The sequence below is a fragment of the Phacochoerus africanus genome, chromosome 8 (genome assembly GCF_016906955.1).
Source record: "Phacochoerus africanus isolate WHEZ1 chromosome 8, ROS_Pafr_v1, whole genome shotgun sequence".
NCBI classification, from domain to species: Eukaryota; Metazoa; Chordata; class Mammalia; order Artiodactyla; family Suidae; genus Phacochoerus; species Phacochoerus africanus.
The window spans coordinates 10,481,856-10,506,914 of record NC_062551.1 but is presented as its reverse complement, the minus strand read 5'-3'; the positions used below and the strand labels follow the sequence as shown (position 1 = coordinate 10,506,914).

General features: G+C 41.4%; 1 protein-coding gene across 1 annotated transcript in view; it reads right to left on the bottom strand.

Moving 5' to 3' along the window:
- The window catches only part of ADAMTS18 (ADAM metallopeptidase with thrombospondin type 1 motif 18), a 164,883-nt gene that overhangs the window by 26,807 nt on the left and 113,017 nt on the right, over nucleotides 1-25,059 (bottom strand). Inside the window, exons 14-18 of the mRNA XM_047792836.1 lie at nucleotides 22,785-22,915; nucleotides 21,569-21,692; nucleotides 20,342-20,586; nucleotides 2,889-3,030; nucleotides 139-265 (exon numbers count right to left, since the gene is read on the bottom strand). Of these exons, the coding sequence (XP_047648792.1) occupies nucleotides 139-265; nucleotides 2,889-3,030; nucleotides 20,342-20,586; nucleotides 21,569-21,692; nucleotides 22,785-22,915 (769 nt within the window). The remainder of the gene's footprint in view (nucleotides 1-138; nucleotides 266-2,888; nucleotides 3,031-20,341; nucleotides 20,587-21,568; nucleotides 21,693-22,784; nucleotides 22,916-25,059) is intronic.

The following is a 25,059-nucleotide window of genomic DNA, read 5'->3' as shown; positions in this document are numbered from 1 at the left end:
ACCCTCAACCGCTAGACCACCAGGGAACTCCTATCTCTGACTCACTGCTGATCAGAAGCATTGACAGTGGCTTCAGTGATCTCATATCAACAATAAAGAGCACAAAGGCAACTAGAAAGACACTTCCAGATGACTTACTAGGCAGGGCAGGAAAAAGCATTGCACATTTGGGGTTCAGTTGCTGGCTTGGCTCTTGCATTGCAGAATGAGGAATTGACTGGAATGTTTTGATCTCGTAAGCAAACGGCCTTGACACTTATGTAACCTAAGAAGATATCAAAAGTGACAAAGTCAAAATTACATAACCATTTCCACTTACTTTCCAGGTTTAGCTTCAGATTTACCAGGGTTTCTGTTATTTTATCAAAGATACAGGATCCAAATATTGTGTGAAAAACACTTCCTTCCCATAAAATCTACAACTCAGATGAATCTCACTCCCTACCCCTCACCTCCCCCTGAGATAAAAATTTTCATATTTTAGTACTTTAAAATTTTTATTTATTTATCAGTCACGTCTGTGGGCATGTGGAAGTTCCTGGGCCAGAGATCAAACCCGAGTCACAGCATACAGCATTGACAATGCTGGATCCTTAACCCACCGAGCCACCAGCGAACTCCTCTTGATACTTTTTAACATGTAACTTCTTAGTTTTCAAGATTGCTGTGGATTTTAGAACCATACAGTGACAAAGGCAACCTTTTGAAAAAAGGGCAGCTGTCAAGAGAAACATCCCCCAAGCATTAACTCAACCTGCACACATCTAGTGGGAAATGTTCTTTGGAGGAAAATCATTGGTGCATTATGTGTGGAAACTCTATCTGAAGCATCTTCTACTTCCATAATAGTATGGTGCATATATACTCAAAAATGTTGAACTCACTGAACATGTATTCATACCTGACTGCTAGGACTCCGTTTTTTTGGTCTGTTCAACCCACTGCCTTGCTTTCAATGTTCATTTCAGGACCTCTCCTCCGAGGCATACATTTGTATTTGTGTGTGTGTGTGTGTGTGTGTGTGTGTGTGTGTGTGAAGCTGTGTTTGTAGGCTCCCCACATAGGAACGCCGCCTCCTCTTTCAATTGTTTTTATTTACAGGGACTTGTCCTTAAAACAGAATCTGAGCAACAATGAAGTTGTAACAATGCAGTCCTGCTAGAATGATTAGGTTGAAGTTGGTTTACTTTCAAGAGGAACTGATCAAACCTCTGGGATTCTCTAAAGTTAAGCGTTTGCTTCTGAAGGACTCATTCACTTGGGTTCTCCTTCTGTGCCTCGGACACACCATGGTCCGTGGGTCATGTGAAAGGATTGCCAAGTCGGGCCAGGGAGAATCCCACAATGCACTTGCCCAACATCATCCCCTTGGGAGCTTCTATTTCCTGTAAATGGATCACCATCTCTCTTCTTCCTAAGGAACTGTGCTCTCTCTGGAATACCAGGAAGTTAGGATAAACGATCTCAAAGAACATTTGATACAGGAATAACTGCTTGAGCTTGCAGATGATATGAAAAACACCATAAAGACATGTCTACAGTATGGTTTCTATTCCTTTAAAAAAAAATGATACATGTGGCATGTGTCTGAGTATGTCAAACACGTTTTTCTATTTGCATAAGAATAGAATGATATAAATCAAAGTGTTAACATTGGCTATTCCCGATTAAGGATTATAGGAGATTATTTTTCTTCTTTATAGTATATTGCCTTTATTTATTTATTTATTTATTTATTATTTTGCATTTCAGCGCTGCACCCATGGCATATGGAAGTTCTAGGCTAGGGGTCAAATCAGAACTACAGCTGCCAACCTATAGCACAGCCACGGCAATGCAGGATCTAAGCCACGTTTACAACCTACACCACAGCTCATGGCAACGCCAGATCCTTAACCACTGAGTGAGGCCAGGGATTGAATCTGCATCCTCATGGATACTAGTTGGGTTTGTTACCACTGAGCCACAGCAGGAATGCCCTATGTTGCCTTTAAGATGTTCATTAAGAAAAGTATATTCTCTCCTAATTAATTGTTTTTTAAAAAGAAGCATTTCCTCACATTTTGTTAACTAGCATGAGAAGCTGAAGAAGAGGCCACAGAGATAGAAGAATTTCTTCATTTTCTCTATTTCTGCTTTGTCTCTGGTTCTAAGATGCACTATGTTTCTTTGTGGGATGGACACCTCAAGAAGACCCTCTGTCACCAGGTGCTCCGAGTATGAGGAAATGAGTGAATAATGTTCATGCTTTGGTTTCATGGACTTAGTGATCAGCCTTCATTCTTCTCTAAGAAGCAAGCGTGACAAAGAATGACTTCCAGATAAATATCTGATACTTGGGGATCTAAATAAAACGCCTCCCTTCTACGCACTGGGAGGATGGCTTTTGTTGTTCCTTCCTTACAGGAGTTATTTATCAGATTGAATCCATTTCCCTGCAGAGAAAGATGGCATGACACAGTCTCCTGGTGGCCGATCGCTATCACACGAGCTCTGTCCTGCCTCCCCCTCTCTACGTCCCAGTGGGAGGTTTACAGCAACGCAAACGTCAGGGCAGAAAAACAAAACTGTAAGCTGAAAAATCAATACATCAAGATAGCCTTGTATTTATAAATAAATAGATAGACATGTTGTATTTCTTTTCTCCTTTACGTTTCAGATGCATAACTTTTGAGTTCTGGTGGTGGTTGACTTGAGTTTTGTAAGGGTTAGTTCCTTCCTTCATAAGAAAATCCCCAGAGAGAACAAATAATATTTGCTTTTTTACAGTGATGGTTCTCCTAAAGATAGTTCTTTTGTTGCTTCTTTAAACCGTATAGTTGAAAGAGGCCTGGGGTGAAGGAACCTGTTTGAAGGGGAGATTTGAAAAACAGAATTCGGAAATCTACCTCCACCGCAGGTGACGGAACAATCGGAATACACGGTGCTCCAGGCATGGATGTGTCTTTTGGAGGCTGGCTGAGTTCCATTCATGACCTTGGGAAGTGCATACTTCCAAGCTATCCCAGGATTTTTGCCTTGCATCAGAATCTGGACAGTGTAAGACACAAAAATCAGAGATCAAGATACAGGTCAGTATCTTGATGTGCACAGGCATTCCAGAAATCTCACCGAACCTTTTAAAGACGTTTGTATGACATTGTGACCTCAAAGTTGGGTCACATCATTGTTCCCAAATATGTTTTATGTTGATTTATAGTTTTCCCGTGAGGCTTTGAAATGTGGTCCTCTCACCATCAAAACTGTGATTTAGGTAGATAGAGGGAAATAACACACTTGCTATAAGCCCACTCCCCTCAATTCTAGGTATACCCAATCAATAAAGCAAGAATACATATTTTTTACATTATGTTGAAGGAAAGGTTATGCTATGAGGTCTCAACCTTCACATTGAACTTGAATGCCTACCATGGTATTAACACACAGTGCTGCTCCACAGATAGTGCTCAAAACTGAATCTACGTGCACATATATATGGATTCTTATGATTTATCCTGGCCCACAACTTACAAACCCTCTCCTGGATGCCAGGGGATGCTGGTCACAAGGAAAATACGCGTAAAACCTTAGAGTTGCCCACTATCCACTTTAAAATCCAGGCAGATTTCCAATAGGATTTCCAAAGAGAATTTGCCCAAAGAATATGTGTCTGTTAACCATGTACCAGGATGAGCAGAGAGGACAAAAGAAACATGACCAGAAGGAGGGGTTGGTAATATACATACTAAAATGGATTTGACCGCAAAAGGGCAAAAGAGGGGGGATAAATCTGATCCTATCACGTCTGATTACTAACATAAGAGCTATCATGTGCTGGCACTTCTAAGGTGTCAAGACATTCTGCTGGCCTTCTGCTACGAATTACCTCAAATGGTCCTCTGACAACTCCATAATGTAGCTATTTTTTCATTTAAAAAAAAAAGTGAGAAGGATCACATAGATGACTGGTGAATGGGTTTAAAAGAGAACTTAAGACCTCCAACAATATGTGCCTAAAGACTGCAAGACATCACCTTATTTTTTTTGCTGTTTTGTTTTGAACTCAATGCAGTTGATTTACAATGTTGTGTCAGCTTCAGGTGTACAGCAAAGTGATTCATTTATACATATATGCACACATATGTGTGTGCATATATGTGTGTGTATTTATATATATTTTTCAGATTCTTTTCCATTATAGGTTATTACAAAATATTGACTATAGTTTCCCATGCTATACAGTATGTCTTTGTTGTTCATCTATTTTATATACAATAGTGTGTATCTGTTAAGCTGAAACTCCCAGTTTATCTCTCCCCCCACATTCCCCTTTGGGAACCACAAGTTTGTTTCTGCATCTAGATATCACCTTGTTTTTGATGCGGGCGAGCACATTATTTGCCTCCCTCCCTTCCTGAGTCTCTCTTTCCTTAACCACTCTTTTTTTTTTTTTTTTCTGTCAAGCTCAAAGCATGAATATAAATAGCTGGTTTTCTCCGCCCCATGAGTTTTGTGGAAAATTTGTTACCACCAGAACTGGGCATTCGTGCCCAAGAAGCAGCATGGGTTTTCCAGTTAAAAATAGGAACCCCTGGCTCTATCTTTGTCTGGTGGGATCCCAGTTAAAGTTGGGTGGGTGGCAGCTATTCAAGGACCTCCATTATCCCAGACCACTCGTGAGGATACTACAGAATGGTTTCTGCTTCTGTGCTATTAGCTTCAACGTCTCCACAAGTATCAAGGCTTACTCTGAAGATTCCATGGTCTAGTCTTCATGTGTCAGCCAAAAAAACAAAGCTTGGTGTCTCCCGGAAACAGCCCAAACAGAGACAGTTAATAGAGGGGGCTTTGTCCCCTTCACCCCCATCCAAAACAAAAACCAAACAAGACACAACAGGTAGTGCCATTAAAATCGACAAATGCCAAATTCTCATTAATCACCAATGGAAACCTCAAAATCAAGGTCCTAGGAGTCTTTTAGCTCTGAGGATCGTTTTAGTTTTTGCTTTTCTTACTTTTTGCAGCTCAGTCATGCACACTGTTCTTGGAAACATTTGTTCAATGATGTTACAACATTTCCTATATTTTGAATAAATACTATGCTTCCTTATTTGAGACTTTTGCAGTGTTTCTGTTAATGTCTTCATGTGATATGATATAAACACAGAAACTTTCGGGTTTTATTAACCATCAATCTAGACTTTTGAAAGCAGTTTTACATTCAGAAGATAATTCTGACACTCATTGATACTCCAACTCAATTTTACCTTCAGCTAAATAGTATCTCAAATGTAACACCCATGATTGCTACGTTCCTTGTGAAATAGCAATGCAGAGATACTATAGGGGAGAAAATACTGTAGTACACCACACGTGCATGATGGCTGCAATACAGGTGAAATGCTTAACAATTACAGTGAGCTAAGGCTCATGCGGCAAGATCACATCACAATAACAGTGGAGTGGTATCACACATGCACATGACATAGACAAATTCAAGTGCAAGTGCTGTAGAGAGATCCACTCACTTATCTTCACTTCCTAGGACCACTCCATTCCAACCTGCATTCAGACTAGATCCTGGTTCCTACTGTCATGGGGGAAAGGAATTTCCAATGGAAATGCAAAGAAAATAGAACATTAATTCTTGCCTTTCGAGTGTGAAGGACTTATGTTCTGGTGATTAAAGAGTGGTTGAACACCTTTTCAACGAGCATTTAAAATTTATTCTCCTTTCACCTTTTAGACTCTAGAACCTTGGTCATACACGGCATGTGATTTCACTGTAAAATATTTTAAAACATTGCTGGGACTAGCAGGATGCGTTTAAGAAAGAGAGAAACAAAAAAGACTGTGAAGATCAAAGGGTCATCACTATTAAGCAAATGAAACCAAGACGTCAAGTTTGCCCCAGGCCTCCAGGAGAGCTGTCTATAAAATATTATCAGTGCTTCCATCAAGAAGAGGATTATACGATCTCTATCAAACCTGTCTCTGCATCTTGCATCTGGACCCACCCACCCCTCCTCTCCTTCTGTTACCCAGGATGTCCTGTCCTGGCTCCTGGCTCTGTCCAGGTTGTCCACCATTGCTCTAGATCCACCTTCCCTCACCTAAGGATGTGACATCACTGCTATAGCTGTCCCCTCTCTCTTAAGCTTTACCGAAACTTCCCATCAGCACACGAACATGCTATTGTATCTCTCATCTCAAGGAAAAAAAAAAAAAAAAAGATCTTTTGATATCCCTCCAGCTCAGGTGCCATTACACTGCATCCCTTTATAGCAAATCTCTCTCCAAGAGTTGCCTTTATTCTGGGTCTCCACATGTCCCCTCCTTCACCCATGGTCCTTTTCTCTCAGGTCTCCCTCCCCACCGCATCACTGGAAGTGCCCTTTCAAAGGCACCTTGTCATTTCCAACAGTCAACCACCTCGTCTTATTCAATCACCAGCACTGGACATAGCTGACCACTCCCTCCTTTTTTCACCATTAGAAAGCCCGTCCTTTCGGTTATTTTCACGCCACACTGATCTTATTCCTGCCCTCCTTGGCTAACTCCTCATTTCCTAATGATTCAATGTCCAAGTGACCTCCAACCACTGCCCTCTTCTGTATGTAATCACCCTTCTAGGTGATCTCATCCAGTCCTGTGGTTTTATGTGTAACCTGCATGTGTGGCCACTTCCAAATTCATAACCCTACAGCACTGCTTTCCAACAGAACTTTCTGCAAGGATGATAATGACTGTGATCTTATGTCGTTCCACATGCAGCCCCTGCGTATGCTCGTGTGAGTGAAGGATAAAACTTTACATTTAATTTAATCTAAATCTGCTCTACAGCACAGGGAACTATATCCTCTTTCTTGGGATAGAACATGATGGAAGATAGGATGAGAAAAAGAATGTGTGTGTGAATGGGCCACTGTGCTGTACAGTAGAAACTAGCACATTGTAAATCAACTATACTTTAATAAACACATTTAATCTAAATCTAAAAGAACCCCACGTGAAGAGTGGCTACCATATTGGACAGCGCAGCCATAGACGAAACCTATCTGACTGCCACATTCACAGAGTTAATAGCCTATTGAGCATCTCTCCTTGAAAGTTTGAAAGGTACATCAATGTCCAACACTGAGCTCATGATTTTCCTTCCCATCCCCTGAAAGGCTGTTCTTCCCAGTCCAATAAAATGGAAACCCAATCCTTCTAATTGTTTAGGTCAACATAAAAAGTTGGATCTCTCTTCTTTTCCTCACACCCCACACCTAGTAAAGCAGGACACGGTGTTATATTTACTTTCAATGTGACTCAAATCTGACCATGTCCCGCCTTGTCTATTGCGACCGCTGCTTCCCTGGTCATGGCCCTCTAGAGGAGGAGATGAGCCGAGCCCACAAACAGAAATACTACAGGGTCAAAACAAAACGCCATATGATCTGCAAAGGAAAATCGAATGCTGCCGTGAACTTGGGGGAGGAGGATCACATGACCATCTAAGGAAGCTCTGTAGCTGTAACTCAGTTATTTAAGTACTTTGGCGATGATTTCCACCATAAAGCCACAAAAGAGTAAAAGACAATTTTTCCTTGAGGATTTCTATTCCCCCAGAGGGACCAACTTTTTTTTTTTTTTGGCCAAAGCTACAATAATGCGGAAGCTTACAGGCCAGGGATCAAATCCGCACCCCAGCAGCGACCTGAGCCACTGCAGTGACAGGGCCAGATCCTTAACCCACTGGGCCACATGGGAACTCCCAAGACAAACTTTTTTTTTTGTCTTTTTGCCATTTCTTGGGCCGCTCCCGTGGCATATGGAGGTTCCCAGGCTAGGGGTCGAATCAGAGCTGTAGCCCCGGCCTACGCCAGAGCCACAGCAACGTGGGATCCGAGCCGCGTCTGCAACCTACACCACAGCTCACGGCAACGCTGGATCCTTAACCCACTGAGCAAGGGCAGGGATCGAACCCGCAACCTCATGGTTCCTAGTCGGATTCGTTAACCACTGCGCCACAACGGGAACTCCCCAAGACCAACTTTTATATTGAGTTTACAACCCTCCTTTCCCTTATAGGTGAAATAAAAATATATAAAGCTGAGTTCCCGTCGTGGCGCAGTGGTTAACAAATCCGACTAGGAACCATGAGGTCACGGGTTCGGTCCCTGTGCTTGCTCAGTGGGTTAACGATCCGGCGTTGCCATGAGCTGTGGTGTAGGTTGCAGATGCGGCTCGGATCCCGTGTTGCTGTGGCTCTGGCGTAGGCCGGCAGGTACAGCTCCGATTAGACCTCTAGCCTGGGAACCTCCATATGCCGTGGGAGCGGCCCAAGAAATGGCAAAAAGACAAAAAAAAAAAATGTAAAGATCCTTTGAAAAGTAAAACACTTCAGCTAAAAAGTTAGAATGGCAGCAGACTATTTTGTAGCAAGAAGGCAACCAATCCATTTTGTATTATCAGGGTAATAAGAAGCTTACTTATGCAGGCAGATCAAGAAGAGAAATAACTCCCACAATTTACAGTAAATGTTCACAAGATTATGCAATTTAAATTTCTAACTCATAACATACACAGGAGCTGGTTACTGTTGCATCACTACTGTAGTTCTGCAGCCAATGGCGCACAGGACATACTGCTTATATTTTTTGTTGGACATATGCACATTAATGCAGTCATTGAATGCGTAACTGAATAAGACTCTTAACTTAAAAAAAATCAAATGACTCAAGGCCTAACTATAGCGTCTGTGTATGTATAAGTTCACATGAGAGTTGTATGTGTAATCACGGAGCCTAAAATCACGGAGCTGGTTTATCTGTATAAACCAGCAGAAAGCTGCCTTTAGAATTTAACATCAGTTCATAAAGGACTCTTCAAGAAAGTAATTATTTACACGAATAGATGCCAAGATCAAATATCTATAAAAGATGAGAATCTGTCAATGACATTATTTGCTTCTCAATGATAATCAAGGCATTCTCTGCCCTGTTCTTTATCCTGTATGAGGAATGAAGTAACTAAGCCTGGAACACACAGCCGTCATCTTATCTTTTTCTGTCTGATGCCTGTGAGAGCCAGTCCTTTGGAAACAGACTGTCTGGCTAATAGAATCTCTGTGAGCCCTTCTTTCACCCTGTTCTAAAAAAAAGATCAGACTTCATTAAAAAAAAAAAAAAAATTCAATCCTACCGTTCAGGATGGCTACCTAATTTGTGGGGCCCAGAGCAAAACGGCAATGCAAGGGCCCAGCTCCTTTAAAAAATGATTAAGGATTTCAGGTTGGTAACAACGGAGCATTAAACCAAACATAGGGCCCTTCTGAGCCCAAGGTCCCCTGTGACTCTGTGGGTTGCACATCCATGAAGCTGGCTCTGCCCTACCTGAAGGCTGAGGTTTTCTCACCTGCATCAGTTTTGAGACAATTAAAAACATTCCTAATTCTAAATGGCCCTGTGGGCTAGTAATGACTTTGCCCACTTTTCTCAGATAGAGACAATAGCCACTAATTTAGGAGGCCTGTCTCTATACAAGTACCTCAGAGGGACCACGACCATCACCTTGATCCCAGACCGTGTCCTACTTGAAGCGTGGAAGCAGGAGGACCTTGGGACAGCATGTGATAACCACAGAACTAAGATTCTACCTACCTCTGTGGATGCCGAGGAATGAACACATCTGAGACAACATCATTTGAAAATGGTAATTCCCATCACTCATGTCTGTTTGAAAACTCTTGTGGAGTTCCCGCTGTGGCTCAGCGGTAATGAACCCAACTAGTATCTATGAGGACATGGGTTCAATCCTTGGCTTCACTGAGTGGGTTAAGGATCTGGCGTTGCTGTGAGCTGTGGTGTAAGGCTGGCAGCTACAGCTCCATTTTGACCCCTAGCCTAGGAACTTCCATATGCTGTGGGTGTAGCCATTAAAAAAAAAAAAAAAAAAAGGACCAAAAACCCCACTTCTAGTGACCCTGTCAAGTGCAGTCAATAGCTTTCTTTAGCACTCGTGGAGAACACAAAAGCTCTCTTACAGGAATGTCACATCCTTCCTCTGCCCCCATCAGAGGACAACATCAAAACACCACCCAGTGCTGAAGGTCGGACTGTATAGCCAAGCTGGGAAACGCACAAATTTGGAAAGCCCGCCGGCGATGCAGTCTACTTAACTGGACTTAGTCCAGAGAATTTCCCGGCCAACTGGCATTGGGTCTCTAATTTACAGCTGGCAAGCAACCTCCTTAAATGCTTCCAGGGCTTCAGGAGAACTGCTTAATGTCTACCTTTAACACACAAACCACCTGACTTCAGACACAACACTCAGCAGCTTTGACCACAGGGTGCAGAGTTATAAAATTTACAGCTTCTTAAGTTGGAAAACCACAGACTGGGCTGGACCCTACCAACTGCCCTCTGTAGGAGGGGGATGCAGGTTCTGCTTGGGGCATACAACGTTAAAACAAGGGATGCATTGAATCATCTTTGGTAAACAGCTTTCTCTCTTTTACTTCCATTTTTAATTTTTAATTTGAAAACTATAAATGCCTTCCACTGGCTTTGTCTTTGTTTCATTATTTAAAGCTCCCCCCTTTTTTTTCTTTTAAGGAAGTTGTCCTAATTCTCCCATGAAACTAAAGAGTTATAGATAGGTTTAATAGACTGGCTTTTTATTTAATGCATGCTTAGAATCTTGTTTTTTGGCTTCAATAATGTATTGATTGCTTTAAAAAATAACAATAGCAGTACCTATTGTGCTTATGCCAGGCAAAGCACTGTACCTGCATTATCTCATCTAAAGTTGATAATGACATTGTGAGGAAGGCATGGTGCTGTTAATATCCCATTACTGTTAATATCCCAGTACTGTGGGAGTTCTCACTACGGCTCAGCAGGTTAAGAACCTAACATAGTGTCTGTGAAGATGTGGGTTCGATCCCTGGCCTCACTCAGTAGGTTATATATCTGGGGTTGTCACAAGCTCTGACATAGGTTCCAGATGTGGCTTGGATCTGGTGTTGCTCTGTGTGTGATGTAGGCCTGCAGCTGCATCTCCAATTCCACCTCTAGCCTGGAAACTTCCATATGGTGCATATGGCCAGAAACAAACAAATAAACACCCAGTACTGTGGATAAATGCACCAATAAACAAGGTCACATAGCTAGTAAGTAACAACACTGGGACCTGGAGTATCTGATATTGTCTGACTCCCAAACTTGACAGTTTAAGTCTCAGGACACTGCATCTAAAGCTGTGAAATGCCATGTCTAGAATTCTGATTTAAAGTTCTGAAAACTGGACGAACTGTTGAAAAGACATTATCACAGAACTTCAACAGCATGCTATAATATTTCCGTTGACTACTGGGTTCTGACCTGAAGATGTTGTTTCTTGAACACTCATATCATTTAAGAACGCATGATCTTTCATCTCCTCAATCCATTTTCCCCAGTGTTTATGAATGTTTGATTTAACCATTCTTTTAGCAACTGAAATACAACTTGTGTTATAGACTGCCTCCTTCCAATAAACAGTGAATTTCATCATACATTACACGGTGACCAAATCAAGGAAGGGACAGTTTTGAGGTGAGAATTCATGTTTTGGTACATTCCTGTGATTCTTGGAAGCCGTTTGATACAAAAAATCAGCCAGTTGTCTTTGCCTTCTTATTTGCTTCAAAGCTTGAAGAACACGACCAGGTATCATCACAGCTATTAGGTGTGAGTGAGTTGGATTTGACAAGATGCAGCACCACAAAGACCCTGAACCGGGCCTTGGAAGGGCATCTGTTAGGCAGCTTCAAAGGTGTGGGCTGACACATTGAACCGCGACTACAGTTCTAATTCAACTCATCAACATTCCTCCGAGTTTAGCGAAGAGAAATAGTGTTCTCCGACCTGTCACAGAAGTATTTGCCGTGAATTAACTGGAGGTCTGCACTTCAAACAGCAAATGGCAATCTCTAGACAAATGATGTGGCATCGCAGAAGCACATCTGAGTCGTCCTCTGGAGCCTGGAGTTTCCTATCATCTGGTCGGAATTAATTCTCCATTCCCTCTTTGCTTCTTTTGAATTTTGTGTCTTCACTCCATCCATGCTCCCTGGCTAATCTCCTTTCCCTTACACTGATTTTATCTTGAGACACATCTTTACTCATTTCAGCCCCTTCCCCTTGAGGGGGTGGGGGCAGGATTCAGACAGCAGGGTCATGAAAAAGGAGCTGGATGAGAAGGTAATACCCCATCAGAGGTGCTCACACACTGTCAAGTCAGTGATCAACATGCCGGTCCACCTGGCCCCCTGCCACCCCGTCATCTTTTGCCAAAGAGTGAAGGAAGTTGTTTATTATAGTAATTTTCTCTAGGTGTCTTTTTCTGCCTTGAAACTGGCCTGTGGTTAACTCATTTCTCACTGTCATTATAAAAAAGGCTGCTACATTTTTCAGCTCGAGGATTCTCTCTTACGCTATGAAGTGGGACTGGGCTTTCAAAGGGTTAAACACCCCCTTTGGCTTCTTAATAGAAAAAAAAAATCCTTAACATAAAGGGGAGCTTTTATTTTAAAGACTTTTTTTTTTTAAAGGAATGCTGTAAAAACACAGGTGATCATATTTCAGTCCTACACTAGTAACCTGTGTTATCATGTCCTCCTGATCTCACTGTTTATCAGGCAGAGATGAAGTTACTTTATAATGAAACACTCATGATGAATTTCCTCACCTACCCTCCAACTGCACGACCGGTTGATGGAGAATATGACTCATTTGTTGTTTTGTGTGTGTGTGCAAGAAAGACAGACAGACAGAGACAGAGAGAAAGAAAGATAGAAAAAGAGAATAAAAGAGAGGAAGAAGTAAAGGGAGGAGGGGAAGGATGGAAGGGGGAGAAGTGGGGAGAGAGGTAGAGAGACAGAGACAGAGCGGGGTACATTTGCATCAGTTAGCAAAAAAAGCTGATCTTCGGTCACTTCAAAAGAATGTGTGGACACTTTAGCTTATCACGAAAAAAAAAAAAAAAAAGAATGTTGGTGTTCTTAATTCTCCTTGCCAAGGCCCTCTAAAATTGCATATTAAACGTGCCTTTTGCACTGTACTTAGAGCACAAATCAGTGACCTATATCTCAATCTCAAAATGGAAATACATCAAGTTTTCAGCCATACTCGAAAAACCCAGCATCTACATGTCTACCTCAGATGAAACGATGATTTTTCAACAAAGGCACATGTAAAATTCAACCCTCATCTTCAGTTTTCATATTTTTACTACTTCAAAACTTAATTCTTGGGAGTTCCCACTGTGGTACAGTGGGTTAAGAATCTGACTTCAGTGGCTCAGGCCACTGAGGAGGTGCGGGTTTGATCCCCAGCCAGCACAGTGGGTTAAAGGATCTGATGTTGCCGTAGCTGTAGCTTAGATTCGACCCCTGGCCTGGGAACTTCCATATGCTACAGGTGCAGTATAAAAACAAAAAACAACCAAAAAAACCACCTAAATTCTTTACAAAAGACACACATACACACTCACTAAATTTAGCTATGTATGGTGCAGAAATAACTTAGATTTAGTTCTTCTTGTGTCCCCAAACCCAATACAATAAATACAATAGTCTACACATAATATCCTGAAGACTCTTGACATTTAAGCTGTCTTTTACATTTTTCAGATGACTAATGAGTACATTAGTTCAATGAGAAATTCCTTAGACTTTGTGCCAGACCCATGTTGTGGGGGATACGTTGAAATAAAGAAATACGTGGAGATTATCTAGTTTATAATCACTGTGTCTGTAGTGATCTCAGAAGGTGTAGGGTTGCCAAATCAATATTGATTTCTTTTTGTGCTGGGGTGTGCAGATATATATGTAGTTTTCCCCTAGGTGATACAGAAATATGATATGGGGTCATGAACACTAGCTCTGTTTTCCAAGCCATTTACATGTATGTATGTACTTCAAAATTATAAGGCGAACGATGGACTTAAACAATGCCTAAAGTATCTGAGACCTCAGGCAGTCATTTAAATCTTTGATTACCCTTAGGAATTGGCCTTGGCCACTGAGGAAATCAACAGGGCCAGCTCGGTTTAAACTGACATCCACCTGTTGCTAATGTTGGACCATTTACAATCGAGGTTCCAAGGAGAATTAAGGTCTATAACAGAGATGGCATTTGAAAGCTGGGTGAGCATTTGACTCAGTGATAAAAGTGAAAGTCTGTTTTCCATTTAAGTTGAGCTTCCCTATGAAGACATTCTATAAAATTTTGACATATAAAAATAACCAGAAGCAGAAGACACTTTTATTTGGTGTCAGGCCATGTACTTATTTCTTGGGGTTAACTGACAGCAGTCAATTTTTTGGCAGGATTGCATTACTCCTGCCTCGCACTGTTGAACACCCAGATACAAGCGAAAGGATCTGGTAAGTTGCTCTTCTCCCAGATTAAGGTAAGTCAACTGTGAGCTAACTGGTGAGCAAGTTCTTATGTGTAAATTACTCACATTGGGAAAGGCAGGTCTTTGAGAAAGCACATTGATTGCTCAAATGCAATTTAGGAGATGATATTTCAATTCTTTAAATGCCTTTCATTGTACTTAACTTTCAACTGTACAGTTCTAAGACTAGTCCTCAAAGATGCTGAAATCCAGTGGTTTTTAAAATGTGTACCCCGGAAGCCTAAGCCTTCTAGAGATCTTCGATCATGACCGTGGTTGGGGACCGAAGGCCAGAAATGAAGGACAGCCTGGCCTCTGGGCTTGTCCGTCCCGACTTTGGTCAGAGAAAGTCTCCTTTCACTCAACTGATTTATTGTCTCCATGCAGGATTGCTGTAGGATTGTGCCACTTGGAAGAAGATGCTACTCTTTAAATGAATGAATGAATTTTATCATCAGATGTCATTCATTTAATAAAAAAATTTTTTGAGCATCTTCAATGTTCCAGATCCTGTACCAGGTGTGGAATCTACAAAGCCAAGGAAGTCATCTTTCAGCCACAGAGGGTTTCAGGTGCTTAAAAGAGCTTCAGGACAGTGTTATAGGAGAGAGAAGCTGATAGTAGTTTTTAGCCTGGGGAAATCATTTCTCAATGAGAAGACTGGGATTCAGTTTAAGCGGTTTATGCAAAGTGACCTAGTGGTGTCTAAGTAATCCACATCACCCACTATTTATGCAGATGATCCCTGTTCTAACCCATGTTGCTACTGAAAACAATGAGATCCATATACCGAAATTCACTCTTTTTTTTTTTTTTGTCTTTTGTTGTTGTTGTTGTTGTTGCTATTTCTTGGGCCGCTCCCGCGGCATATGGAGGTTCCCAGGTTAGGGGTCTAATCGGAGCTGTAGCCACTGGCCTACACCAGAGCCACAGCAACGCGGGATCCAAGCCGTGTCTGCAACCTACACCACAGCTCACGGCAACGCCGGATCGTTAACCCACTGAGCAAGGGCAGGGACCGAACCCGCAACCTCATGGTTCCTAGTCGGACTCGTTAACCACTGCGCCACGACGGGAACTCCGAAATTCACTCTTCACATTCCTTAAAGACCTGAGACTATAATGATGTAGTGACAGGATTTAAGTCCCAACCATCTGTGTATGTTCAATGTCTAAATAGAGCTGGGCATTGCATGGACTTTCAATAAAAGTTTAATTTTCATTTATCGGACAATGAGAAGACATAGACGAATACTGCTTTGAAATCAAGCTACTTAAATCAAGACACGCCAAGGTGAAGATAAGACTTAGCTAAGGTATTGGGAGGATCCGATTAGCACGAATGGATGCTGTAGACAGGGACATTATCTTACACTGCCATCCTCATGTACTTTGGCAAACACACTTCTGCTGAATTTTAACTATAATAAGAGCTCAGTGAACACGCAGTCATTTCAAGTGGCCAAGAGAGAAAGTGCTTTCGTTCACAGTCTTATTTATATTTTCTGTAGATGGAAGAGCATTTTCCATTTTGGTAGGTTCCCACACTTTGATTTCCGTATCTCACAGGACTGTAAAAGACATTCACCGTTTCATATTGGAATGAACATATTTTTGGCTCCAAAAGTATTCATCTTGGTGCCATTCATCGCTGTAGGGAAAAGCATATGAACTTGATTTAACTTCCTTTAAAGACTATGGCCTTGGATTATTTGGATACTGATACATAGCCTAGTTTCAGTAAATGTAATTTTTCTGCTTATTGTGATTTTAAGTTTTTTGAATCATTATGTTCTATAGATTTTGGCATAAGCATATGATAAAAATGGACCTAAATTTTTGATGATGTTTTCCTGATGGTAATAAAATATAATTTAAATGTTAAAGTCATTAACCCACTTTTTTTTTTTTTTTTTTTTGCTTTTTAGGGCTGCTCCCACGGCATATGAGGTTCCCAGGCTAGGGGTCCAATCGAACTGTAGCTGCCGGCCTACGCCACAGCCATAGCAATGCAGGATCCGAGCCATATCTGCAACCTACACCACAGATCAAGGCAATGCCGGATTCTTAACCCACTGAGCGAGGCCAGGGAATGAACCTGTAATCTCATGGGTCCTAGTCAGATTTGTTTCTGCTGCACCACGTCGGGAACTCCCCAAATTCTTTTAAAAGGTACAATAGATATAATACTAGGTTACTGGATTTGATTTTTTTTTTCATCTCCTAACTTAGTTGCAAGTTTTGAATGAAACCATAACTCCTTTACAAAATACAAGCAAGGCATGTCCAATTAATCATACAGTTTTCCCTCTAGATTCTTTTCAGACAAGTCACATTCCAAAGAAATTAATTTAAGCTTTCACCAAATCTATAAGTAGTACATAAAGTAAGACGCTGTAAAAACAATAGCTAAGCAAATGTAACCTACTCCATGGTAGTGAAACTATACTTGTGTATTAACAGAGATATTATTATAGTTTTTATCCTATTTATAGAGTCGTAAAAATTATTTAAAAAAACCCTACATATACAATTGAACATAGGGAAGACTTTATAATTTATCCGATCTACCCAATGTTTCTCCATACCTTTTTATTGCTTTTTTTTTTTAAAGAGCTGTCTGCATTTGCAAGGAGATAGATGATGAACCTGACCAATTTCTTCTTTAAAAAGGAAAGCATTAATAGAATTAAACAAGAACACACGGTAAACATCCTCAGGAGAGCTGGAAACTTTCCTAATATGATAAAGGGTTTCAGCATAAAGGCATGCGATAACATGATTCCTCATAGTTAAGAAACTGTTAAACACTGAGTTGGGAAAAAGACAAAGATATTTACTTTTTTGTGCCTGGCTTCATTCATTTGGCATAATGATTTTGAGATGTAGGTACATTGTTTTATGTGTAAATAACTCATTTCTTTTATTGGTGAACGTGAGTTCATGGGTGAAACGGCATCATTAGATTATATATTCACCAGGTGATGGACCTCTGGTGAACCTAACCAATTTTGGAGAATGCCATCACCAATCGAAGCCATCCCTCCATTTCTCAAAAATAGCTCCTAATCATCAGGAAAATGTTTGGACCCAGTAAATATTCCAGAGATTTAGTTTTAGTCAGCACTCAATAATATAAATGAAAGAGATCAGGAGTTATGCTTAGATTAGGCAAAGCACAAATAAAAAGTCTTAGCTCGAGGCTGGCATAATATTCAGTGACAATGCGTCAATCATCTGGTTAATCTGATCAACACAGATAAAGACGGGCTAGTTCAGGTTCTGAAGAGGAAATTCAGGGGGAACTGTTATTCTGCTTTGCACTTGGCTTTGCACTTCTTGTCTTACTCTTCGCTGTGGTTTTCCTGCAGATAACATATGTTGAACGGCAAACTTTAAATTATAAACAGAACTGTGAAAACCTACAGGAACGGCTTTGTGATTATGAACAAAATTGGAAAGAAACAACAACAACAAAAAATGGTTGCTTATCATGAAGCAGTAAAGCACACATTTCTCATGAGGAATGATTTGAACTTGGTTTTGGCTGCCTGTGCCTGAAGCTGTGAGAAGCACCCACCTTCTGATTTGCTTATTTTCCAGCCAAAGAACTTGGTCTGTGTGCATTTGCTTAGAGATGGATCAAAGGCCTCTTGGCAAAACTAATGATGCCACGTTGCTCTAAAACTGATCCCTTGCAAGGTAAATATACCTTTCTAAAGAAAATATACCTTTCCTAAAGAAAGGGAAAAGATGTTTGCTGCGCAGATGCTAGAAAAGAAATAAAACAAACATCTACATCTAAAACATTAGAATTGAATAAAAAGATCCAGAAATCTTTAACCAGAAAGTTCAATTCTTATGCCTTAGGTGTAAGCAGAGTGTAATTTCAGGGACTGCATTCATTATCGAGCTCCAAACTACCCTCACTTTAGTGTAGTTTTATTTGGGGTTCCTAACCTCATCTTCTGAAATACAAGACTCAAAGAGGGTTGGAAGAATATTTCCTAAAAACAGCTGCTCTCAGAGAAAATGTGAAATCTTCATGAAATAACACACAGACGGAGGTGATGGGAGCCTAGTGTCAAGCTCACAAGGTAAGGGGAAGTTAACTCATGGCCAAGTTCTAGGACCTGGGTTGCAAATTCAAATATCTAAGGGGCCAGAAGTTCCTTTTTCATAAGGGTTGTCAAAATCTCTATTTTATAAGAAATAACCTGATATTTAATCACTGACCCTTTTTTTTTTTTTTTTTTTTTAAGCATGAAGATCTGGGAGCTGCTTTTAGCCTATGGTCACCAGACTACTAATCATGATCTCAGGTTGAGATTTAAAAAAAAAAATCTGTAATAAGCTCAGAAGACAAGGGGATGGTCATGATTACAAACACTATGTGCCAAGGACTCTGTCAGCCTTGAACTTCTCTTGAATTCTTCCAATGGCCCTAGCAGCCAGCTGGTATCATTTGCCTATTTTTATTAGGGTGGATGTTAAGTGACACAGAGGCTGAGATACTTAGTTACAAGCTAGTTATCCAAGTTACATAGCTAGTTAGGAGCCTGTACTCTTAACTCTACAGTGGTTACATCATCGGACTTAGAATCCTAAACTACATGTCGTCATATTTTTAAACTATGCTCTTCCTCTTCTTTTTAAAAATTTGACATGTTTAGTAGCATGGGAAATAATCTCAAGCCAGAGTTGCATAAGAGTACATTTTTTTCATGTTCCCCATGTTTCAAGAGTACAAATTTTCCAAGATCCTTTAGTACACTTTCTCCGTTTAATTTTGCAAGTATGCATTATAGGCAATCATTTCACCTTCCGGAGGATGCAATATCAGAATTATTATCCATTTAAAAATTGCAAATCTAGTTAAACTATCTTCTTCAATTCATCTTCCTTGGTAAATCTTTAAGGCTAGTGCCTATAATAATAATAATAATAATGATAATAATAATAATAATTAGTTGAATTAAGTGTATGTTTCTTGATTCAAGAAGAGAAGAGAAGTTTAATTAGACTGAGAGCAGGTGTCCTATTTGTAGGTGGAAAAGACTTGGACTCCAGTTCAACTCTGTTTTTTTTTTTCCTAGCTATGAGAGTTGGGCAAGTCTTTTAACATTTCATGCTTCATTGCTTATTTTTCTGGCACGTCAGTGAGGCAGGTTTTCTATCCCAGTTTTGCAGGTGAGACACTGAACCTCAAAGTGGCTAACCCAAGTGCCTGGTTACGTCAGTTCTCTGTACGTGGTAGCCAGTGTGACTTCTACACAACCTCAAGCAAATCCTGTGCCTCTGAAAGCAAATGACTAGCCCATTGTACAAGCCAGAAAAAACAAACCCAGAGACATTGGGAGGACCAAAGATAATGTACCCGGGATAATTGTGTTATGGAGTCATTTGCAGATAGGGTGGCTGTTTTTTATTTTCCTTATTATTGCCTATTAACACTTTGTCTTTTCTTACCTCTAGGAAAATGATGGCTTACAAAAGGAGGGTAGTTTGCCATGCCGAAAACTTTCTCGACACCAAAGTGTTCTTTCCACTGCATCACTCTGTCTCCTAGGTCAATGGGTCTATGTTGCGAAGAGCTACAATGGACTATCCAAATGGCAGACACAGACAAACTGGAACAATGCAAGAAGCATTCTTCCTGTATCCCCCCAGCATTCAGAACAGCCACGTGTACTGGGGAAAGGTTGGTTTCTAAACATGAAAATCAACACATTCTCCCAGAGATCCACTGGATCGCTGCCCTCTTCTACCAAATGGAATTTCTGTCTCTCCTCCTTGGCCCTTTGACATTCAGCCCATTCGCAAACAAAACTGAACTACAAGGACTGGATGGAGTTCATTATGCTACGTCAAACAGGGGTCCTCACTATAAATTCAGCAAGAGGCAGTGAGAACTAAATATACAGGTACTTACCTCAAAGACCAGCGTCTCATTGGTGGGTCCCTGTGCAGACAGGCGTTCGGGGCGGTTGAAGGCGCGCTGGTACTCAAACAGGGTCCCTGCAAAGGCGAACTCCCCTGGCCAGTCGATGCTCCAGCCCCCTGTGAGGTAATACTTGTGACTGAGACTTCGGACGGCGAGGTAACTGGAGGAAATCTGCAGTTCCTGGATTTCGATGCTGCGGGCGCCCGCTGGGACGGTGACGACCGGGTAATATTCTAAGTGGAAAGACCAGAACATTGCCGTCATCTGCATCAGGCAGTGGAGACAAGCTCAGAGACAGGTCGTGGCTGTTTTTAAAGAGGGGGAGGGTTTCTGAATCGACGCCATTCATATCCACTCTTACGAGGCGAAAATGCTCAGTGATTTCATTTTCCAAGTGGTAGGAACACCAGAGAGAAAAAAATGCAAGTACTTTTCCCAAGCACATGAATGTGGACAGAAAACACTCTTCTTCTCCTTTCCAGAACAAAGACCCTGACACCCAAGAATGCTTTCTAGGGAGTTCCCATGGTGGCTCAGCAGTTAACGAACCCAACTAGCATCCATGAGGATGAGGGTTCAATCCCCGACCTCACTCAGTGGGTTAAGGATCTGGCAGTGTCGTGAGCTGTGTAAGTGTAGGTCACAGATGCGGCTTGGATCCCGTGTTGCTGTGGCTCTGGTGTAGGCCAGTGACTACAGCTCCGATTGGATCTACCCTGGGAATCTCCATATGCCATGGGTGCAGCCCTAAAAAGACAAAAAGACCAGAAAAAAAAATGCTTTTTGGTTTTAATCTACCTGGAAGAAACTTGGAGCCATCTTTTCTCAACAGTGAGCCCAGTGCAGAAGACAGGGCTCAATTCTACTCAAGATGCTCAGTTAATTGCTTCAAATATTCATCTAGCACAGTAAGTGTGGACTATCTAGATTCTGTAATAGTTCTTTGTTTAACAAATACAAGTGGGGCATATAGCAGCCTGGTCAACATACTGAAACTGTGTGAAAGGCATTTGTTGAACACATTTCTGGAATGTATGTATTGATGAAACTGCTCACACCAAAACCCACCTATCCTCCCTTGATCTTGCCTAAGCATCAAAAGCCAACATCATCTTTGTGTCAAGTGAGGGAGTAAAAGCCTCAACCATATTTAGCACGACTCAGACTTCTTCAGCAGCAAAAGATGGGTCCCAATGATTCTGCAGTATCACTTACCATTTGCTTTATGCTGGTTGAGGTACAGGCCTTTATAAAACTTGCAAGTTGAATTATCACCTTTGCAAACACCACATGCGTCTGAGACTGCTTTAGAACCAAGTTCATGATCGCATCCCACTGGCTGTGACAAAAAAAAAAAAAAAAAAGTTGGGGGGAGGAAGAGAAAATGAAACATCATAGAAGCCAGTGGCTTAGAATAACCAAGAGGGACATGGTTTTCCAAACTTACTATTAGGAAGGTAGTGCAGTTCTATGGGAAAAAGCAGAGTCTCAAGCTGGACTGACTAGGGGTTCAAATCATTCCTTTGCCATTAAGAGATGTATGATTAGTAAGTTACATAACTTATCAACGGCTTTGATCCCTGGAGTTCCCATTGTGGCTCAGCAGAAACAAAGCTGACTAGCATTCATGAGGACACAGGTTTGATCCCTGGCCCCACTCAGTGGGTTAAGGATCTGGCATTTCCATGAGCTGTGGTGTAGGTCACACATGCAGCTCGGATCCTGCATTGCGGTGGCTGTACTGTAGGCCAGCAGCTACAGCTCTGATTGGACCCCCAGCCTGGGAACCTCCATATGCTGTGGGTGCAGTCCTAAAAAAAAAAAAAAAAGAAGAAGGCTTCAAGTCCTCCTCCAGAAAATGGAATGAAAAGTTACCATCATTACTAGTGGCAGGTGAACATATTCAGATCAGCTCTACCAATGAAACATAAAACTCCTAGACACACACACACACACACACACACACAAGATCACAGCGGTCACAACCAAATTAAAACAGAAAAGAAAGTGGATACCTGAAGAGAAAGAAAAACTAACCTGAAATAAATAGAAGTGTTATTTCCAAACACAGCTATGAAGTTCTAATCACATAGGGAATGTACTTAGTGAACACACAAGAAAAGTTTATTGCTACAATCATTTACATTCTTATTTAATTTTTATCACTACTATGGACAGGAGGATATATCGTCCTCTCCATATGTGGCAACAGAGTGAAAGAGAAACCAAACACACCAGATGCGAATCATGCAGGAAGGGAAAGGGAATTGGGAGACTGAGCGCACATCCAACTGGAAAATGCTATTCTTTCCCCCATGCCACCTGCTTTTCTCCACATACAAGAATCCCGTGCAATACTTCTCATGCTATGCCTTTGTTAAGAGACAACACCAGCATGGCCATACACCCCAAAGCAGAAATGTTCTCTTACTTCACAAATCCCATCAATACAAACATCACTTTTGTCTGAGGAGCAAGGAGTTCCATCTTTCACCTTGCTGGACATGGCAAAGAAGAATTCAAAGTTCTCGGCCTGGCAGTACAGTTTACATCGATCTTCCTCTAGAAGCAAAGAGATCGAAAGAGGTCACGGTCAAGAGGAAATCACAAGAAAATGACATGATGACCAAAAGGAAGAGTTAAATTTATTTAGGAAAGTATCATGATCGAGATGGAAAGGTTATGCACCGGTCGGTGCCTGCACGCTGTGTGTGTGTGTGTGTGTGTGTGTGTGTGTGTGCATGGCGGGGGGGGGGGTGCACTTGAATGAGGGCAGATGTATGTGGCTTTTAAAAATATGGAGTTCCCTGCATCCTAGTGGGTAAGGATCCAACATCATCACTGCGGTGGTGTGGGTTTGATCCCTGACCTAGGAATTTCTGCATGCTGAGGGTACAGCCAAATTTTTTTTTTTTTTTTTTAAAGGGAGATCCTGTTGTGGCTCAGTGGAAATGAATCTGACTAGTATCCGTGAAGATGCAGGTTCGATCCCTGACCTCTCTCAGTGGGCTAAGGATCCGGCGTTGCCGTGAGCTGTAGTGTAGGTTGCAGACACATCTTGGATCCCATGTTGCTGTGGCTGTGGTGTAGGCTGGCAGCTGAAGCTCTGATTAGACCCTGAGCCTGGGAACTTCCATATGCCGCAGGTGTGGCCCTAGAAATCCAAGAAATAAAGAAAAAAGGAATTCCTTTCAGCAATCCACATAAAATCTGCTTTACCATTAATATGAGAGAATACGATTCTTCTAATCCTTAGCCACAAAACACATGATTGGTGGATTGTGTCACTCCCCACCTTGGACTGTAAATATTTAGGCTCCGCAGGCCCTAAGGTCAGCCATTAACAACCTGTAAATGAAAGAGTATTGCTGTGTCCCAATAAAACCTGATTTTAACAAAATGGGGCAGAGTTGGCCCACAGGTCACAGTTTGCTGACTGTGATTTAAGACATGGATTACTTGAGATATTTATTCAGTCTGCTAAGAGGAAAAATTTTAGGAACTTTGGAAAAAAGGCACGTGGTTAATAATGTGTATATAACAGATAGAAAAGAATCACGTCATGAATATGAAGAGGAAGCAAACAAACTAAGCATCAGGGCTAAATACTTTAATGCTGGGCAGGTCCCTGGTGGCCTAGCTGTTAAACAACTTGGTGCTGTCACTGCTGTGGCATGGGTTCGATCCCTGGCCAAAGAATTTCTGCATGCCATGGGCACAGACAAGAAAAAAGAAAAAAGAAAAAAAAGTAGCTTTTATTGACCATTATGTCCCTGAGAAGTTTCTGGTATCACAGGCAAAAACAAAGAATACTGGAGTTCCCACCGCGGCTCAGCAGTAATGAACCCAAGGACATGGGTTCCATCCCTGGCTTCCATCAGTGGGTTAAGGATCTGGTGTTGCCATGACCTATGGTGTAGCTCACAGATGCAGCTCAGACCCCACATTGCTGTGGCTGTGGCTGTGGTACAGGCTGGCAGCTGCTGCTCCAATTAAGCCCCTAGCCTGGGAACTTCCATATGCCGTGGGTGCAGCCCTAGAAAGACAAAAGTAAAAATAAAATAAATTAAAAAATAAAATATCTTTATAGAGCTCTGTTATCAGACAGCAGTTATTGTGCCAATTTGTTCAATAGAAAGAGGGGTTTTTTTTTTTTGGATAGGAATTCCACATGACATTTCTCACACGAGACCCGATGTGGGTGACACTGCAATTGCCTTGACAACAGTTTTACAACAAACGTGTAAACAGTGTGCAAATGGCTGTGCTTTGTGAAACTTCTCAATAGAAGACAAAGTCAAAACTATGATGGAAGCTAAATGATCCTGGTCCAAATACTCGGTCATGTGGATAGATTCCATTTCTTCCCTCACCTAGGAATTTTCTCTAAGAGCAGTTTTATTTCACACCTGCTACTCTGTGCATGCACATGAGATTAAGAAGCTGGAACACATATAGACCCTCTCTTTTCTCCATCATTCCCAGGAATGAATGAGTTCTAGAAAGTTCAGTTTTTGCAATACAGGTTCCTGAGAATGTTTAGGAACTAGTCTATTAGAAACGCAGAAGAAGCTGGGGGAGGAGGGAGGTAAATTAGGAGTTTGGGATACACACACCCACATTATTATATATAAAATAGGTACATAACAGGTCATACTGGATAGTACAGGGAACTATATTCAGTATCTTGTAAAAACCTATAATGG